This window comes from Stegastes partitus, unplaced genomic scaffold, assembly GCF_000690725.1.
Source record: "Stegastes partitus isolate 25-593 unplaced genomic scaffold, Stegastes_partitus-1.0.2 Scaffold396, whole genome shotgun sequence".
Classification (NCBI taxonomy): Eukaryota; Metazoa; Chordata; class Actinopteri; family Pomacentridae; genus Stegastes; species Stegastes partitus.
The window spans coordinates 28,189-33,289 of record NW_007578127.1 but is presented as its reverse complement, the minus strand read 5'-3'; the positions used below and the strand labels follow the sequence as shown (position 1 = coordinate 33,289).

The 5,101-nt window shown below is 47.9% G+C and overlaps 1 protein-coding gene across 2 annotated transcripts in view; it reads right to left on the bottom strand.

The window, feature by feature from the left end:
* Window positions 1-3,971, bottom strand: part of cdh23 (cadherin-related 23) — a 231,052-nt gene extending 227,081 nt beyond the window's left edge. Inside the window, exon 1 of one of the 2 annotated variants that reach the window (XM_008285307.1) lies at window positions 3,887-3,971. In XM_008285307.1, coding sequence (XP_008283529.1) covers window positions 3,887-3,971 — 85 coding nt within the window. The remainder of the gene's footprint in view (window positions 1-3,886) is intronic. The other variant, XM_008285308.1, reaches the window with a different exon arrangement.
* Window positions 3,972-5,101: the final 1,130 nt, after the last annotated feature.

Here is a 5,101-nt window from a genome sequence, read left to right as displayed (position 1 = left end):
GTCCTGGAGTGGATCGACGCCGTCTCTCCTGTCCTGAAGCGGGTCGACGCCGTCTCTCCTGTCCTAGAGCGGGTCGACGCTGTTTCTCCTGTTCCTGTTCTCGAGTGGTTCGACGCCGCCTCTGATCCTGTTTCCGAGCGGGTCAACGCTGCCTCTGATCCTGTTTCCGAACGGGTCGACCCCGTCTCTACCGGTTTGGGGTGCTGGGACCTGCCAGACTGGGATGATAACCCACTGGCAGAGAGACTACCCCAGCCTGTCATGCTCCTGAGCCTTGGCCTGCTTCAGAGGGAATCCACCTTTGCCGGCTCCAGGTCCGAGTCCAGTTTCCAGGGGGGATCCACCTTCGCCGGCTCTGGGCCCAAGTCCGGTCTCCAGAGGGGCTTTGCCTTCGCTGGCCCCTGGCCCGAGTCCGGCCTCTAAAGGGGCACCGCCTTCGCTGGCCCCCGGCCCGAGTCTGGCCTCTAAAGGGGCACCGCCTTTGCTGGCCCCGGCCCACGTCCGGCCTCTAAAGGGGCACCGTCTTCGCTGGCCCCTGGCCCACGTCCGGCCTCCAGAGGGATCCGGCCTCCGTCACCTCTGGGCTCCTGCCCAGCCTCCCAAGGGACCCCGTCTCAGTCATCTCCAGGCTCCAGCCCGGCCTCCCGAAGAACCCCGACTCCTTCGTCTCTGCGCTCCAGTCTGGCCTCCCAAGGGGTTCTGCCGCCTTAGTCTCCGGTTTCCTGTCCGGCCTGCCCTGGGATCCCACCTCTTTCGTCGCCGGCCTCCAGCCCAACCGCCTGAGGGTCTCCGTCTCGTCCATCGCCGGTCTCCTGATGGGTTCCGCCGCTGGCCTCCAGCCCGACCGCCCGAGGGATTCCACCTTTTTCGTCCGTCGCCGGTTTCCTGATGGATTCCGCCACCGGCCTCCAGCCCGACTGCCAGAGGGATTCCACCTTTTTCGTCGCCGGCCTACTGATGGGTTCCGCTACCGTCCTCCAGCCATCTTAGCCCTCTGGCTGTTCCCCCTCCACCCCCCAGGCTCATTGTTGGCCACCCTGCCTGTCCTGAATCCCACACAAGCCCAGTTGGACGCCAGGAGGCGTCCGTTGAGGGGGGGATACTGTGGTGATTGTGTCATATTGTACTGTGTATTACTGATGTTCTCTGGGTGCAGCTGGAGTGTCGCCAGCTCTAGCACATGTGCTTTCTGCTATTGCTTTTCGAGTTCTCGAGTAACTGTGTTTTTCTTGCTCTCCAGCGTCCAGGTCACTCCAGCCCACAACGTCAGCCTTGGTTTTTCCCCCACGGATCCACGAGCCTGGAAATCCTTCACCAGGAAGAACACCACGGGAAAAACACCACACGAGCACCAGGATTGAAAGAACACCATCCGAGCACTTGGACGGGAGGGTTGCCACACGTGCACCAATAAGGGAAGGACGCCACACGAGCACAAGCACGGGAGACTGCCGCACGCACAACTACATAGAAAGACACCCTTCACTACGGCACCAGTCCCAGATTCCCTCACCTGCCTCCCCGGCATCCCACACTCCCCGATTCCTTTAAATAAAACCTGCTATTTCCTAACCCTGCTTCCTTTTCGTTCTGGGTCCAGCTCTCTCACACACCTAGTGGCCACCGGCCATAACAGTCTTACTGACAACAGTTTAATTTTTACTGGATTGTATTACCCACCTTTGTACACGTTCCTCTTTGGTACATGGTGTCATGGCCTCTTTTTAAACGCAACCAACCTTTAATTCCATTATTGTGTGCTCTTCAAGCTTGTGCATAGTGCAGCCTGTGTACTTTTGATTTAAATGCAAGTATTGTAATGTAAAATGGGTCAATAGCTTTTTTTTTTGCGGACTAAATCCACTCTGGCTTTCTCTTTAATCTTGTCTTTCCTCTTTAGCTTTTTTTGTCTCTTAAGAAGGAAATAGTAAAAACTAAAGAATCAAGAAGAGCATCTTGTCCAACATACATCCTCTAACAGCAGGCTGTGATGATAGGGATCACTTTCTTCCCCTGAAGGGAAGTTTCTGAAGTTGTCCAACACTCGCTAAAATGTTCTGCAGTTCCCCCAGGATTATTGTTATTGTGCAGCAGCCTGTTACCTGTTTGCCATTTTGTACGCTGGTGTCTTTTATTGTTCTTCCATTCTGCAAATGTTTTCCTTGTTCCTGCTCTTCACCCGGTTCAGATTTTTAGCTGCTATCGTTGGGTTACTGGTGCATGTATGTTGGACAGCAAAGAGACAAACACATAACCTTAACCTACACTGGATGAATTTTTAAGAATAAACTGAGCACATAATATTGATTTCTCTGTACGAGAGGGAATACCCGTCCATTACAAAAGTACTTATTTTTTTTTAAGCGGTCCAATAAAGGGTTAATAGTTTTTAGTGTTTGGGCAGGATTCTTTGGTGTCAGAAGGCAGTGTGATACAAGCTAGCTTTTTTTATTTTTTTTTTTGGAAGATCAGGGGGAACAAAGCTGATGGTCTTTGATCAGCTGAGCTGGGCGGCAGACCACACAGACACTGAAGTGAGAAAAAGGGAGGCTGGTCTGTTTGAAGTCAGAGTGCTTGATAGAGTGAATCAGTGCTTTGAAAGTAGAAGCTTTCCGTTCAGTCATGTGCCCGTCTGTGCGGAAGAGGATGCTCATCTCTGGCTCGTAAGTGCCAGGAACACGGAGCGTGTTTGACAGGATGGAAGGTGGTGAGGAGGAGGGTTAATGAGCTCCTGTCCGTACCTGTGGCTTAATTACAGCGATGCAATACGGCAGGCTTGGGACTTGGAATGCAGATAGATTACAGCTACAAAATAATCACAGCAATGATCATCAGTCCAATTTGCTGGATCAGGGAGGTAACGCTCAAAAGGAGCACAAGGTCAGTGGGCCAATGGATTAGTGAGAAAACGCAAGATAGAGAGAGGAGAGAGGAAGAGACCGGTAGTAACACAGAGAGAAAGACAAGGTGTGAGGCGAGAGTGAGAGGCTGGAGGACTCCAGAGAAAGGAAGCCTTGATAAACTCATTGTGGTTGATGGAAAGAGGTTGTGGCATTCACTTAATAACTTTCCCCGCTGCCTTAGCGCTGTGTGTGATTGGAGGCGTCTCCTGCCTGTCACTGGGAGACAGTTACCATGACTTTCCAAAACATTGAAGCTCTCCCTTACGATATGTGTGCCCTCACAGAGGCATATTCAGCAAAGAGGTGGCTATTTTTAAGCAATTCTTACAGCTCAGCTATGATGTGAGACATCATGGAAAGGTGGAGAGCAGGAGAAGGAGGCCAGAGTGAGAAAATATTTAAAAAAACAAAAAACAAAAAAAAACAACTATGAAAGGAACGGTGTACACATCAAGAAACAGCAGTTAATAAAGACATGAGTAGGAATTGAGAGAATTACTGTAAAATTCCTTAATATCCTGTTATCAAATCTCAGTTTGTCTTCCTCTGGCCTGAAGTGTTTTCCTATTTCACCTTGTCACTGATGAAGACACTAGAACCCTATTTATTCATAATCCTTTTGTTGACTAACAAAGATAGATTTAATGTTGAATGTTGATGGCACATATATTTTTAAAGCTTTATTTCCTTTGTTCAGGGAAGTGTGACTGACTAAACCTACTCCATTTCAATTATTCAGCTCTAAATTCACACTGTTCTGCACATTCACAAAAACAGCTGCCAAGTAAATTCTCTACTTCTCGCCGCTGAGACGACACAGTGGCATAAATTGAATTAAAATGCATGCACCAATAAGAGTTGATGGTCACTGTGTAAAATTATGCAACATAAATAGCGTGCTCTCGTAACCACTACTCACAAAATACAAGTGTAGTCTTTGCAGAAGTACCCACAATTATTTTTTTCCGGTCAGGAGGACTCACCGTCACAGAAAGAGTGGAGAATGAGGAAGGGAAGGAAGAGCTTGGCAACTGTCATCCTGCCGCCTAAACCCACGCTCCACGACATCACCTGCGCCTGATAACAAAACACAAACACAAGAGCACGATTATTCGGCTAGCTGATTACCCACATTGCTGTTTCTGTCTAACCACATAATGCCCAAACACATTTCAACTCCTCTATGTGAGGTGATTACTGTGTAAGTGAGTAGGAGATGTGATCAGTATAATTAGGCGACAGAAAAAAAAAAAAGATTCGCTCCCCACTATGCTTCAAGCAGGTGCTTCCTTGTGGAAATGTGTGTCTTTTAGAGCGGTGGGTGCGCTGATGAAGGCATGTTCACAGCAACAGCTCATATGCAGTACAGTGTACACGCTGTTTAATGGGCATAATCTGTTAATTGGCTAATAAAAAAAATAAATGGAAGTGTTAAAGACATTTTCAAAACGTGGAAAGAGCAACTTCACTGTGTCAATTATTGGGAATATCAAATGACAAATAATGTCACTCAGCATGTGCAGAGCATAATTAAGCTTTTTACTGTTTGTTCGCAGTCAGGATGTTTGCTTATAGGTATTTACTGTCAATTTGCTTGTAGCAAAGCAGTAAAGACACACTAATTAACTGTAAATTGCTGCATAGCTTTATCAGTGACTCTCTATCTCACACTTACAGACATTCTGATAAAGAATAAACACTTAGGATTTCCCTGTGTTTGCTTTAATAAGCCTTTTCCTTGCTGACATTATCAGTTTCATGAGGCTTCCAGGAGGTAGCTCAGGGAGGACAATGTAGACTCCCCTGTCTTCCCCCATTCCTCTCTCCCCCCGATTTGTTTCCTCTCTTTACACTATCATCACTTGTCCCAGCAAGGTCTCACTGGTCGGCAAACTCATTCAGTGACAATTTAATTTTGAAGGGTTATCTTTCTAAATTCTTCCTCTCCCCGAAGCCCACTGTGCTGCAGCTCATGGTGGCAAATCACGCAGGGATGAGGCTGCTTGTCCTTCAGGTATCTGATAGCAACAACAACAACAACAACAACAACAACAACAAAAAAGCTAAATAAACTACAGAAACCAGTGTGAGAGGCAAAAAAACACAATACAAATGGCGCTTTGTGTTGCTTCCTGCTGTCCTGCTGCTGCTGGTGCTGTTCCAGATATACAGCATGTGGTGGATTCAATTCAGACAAA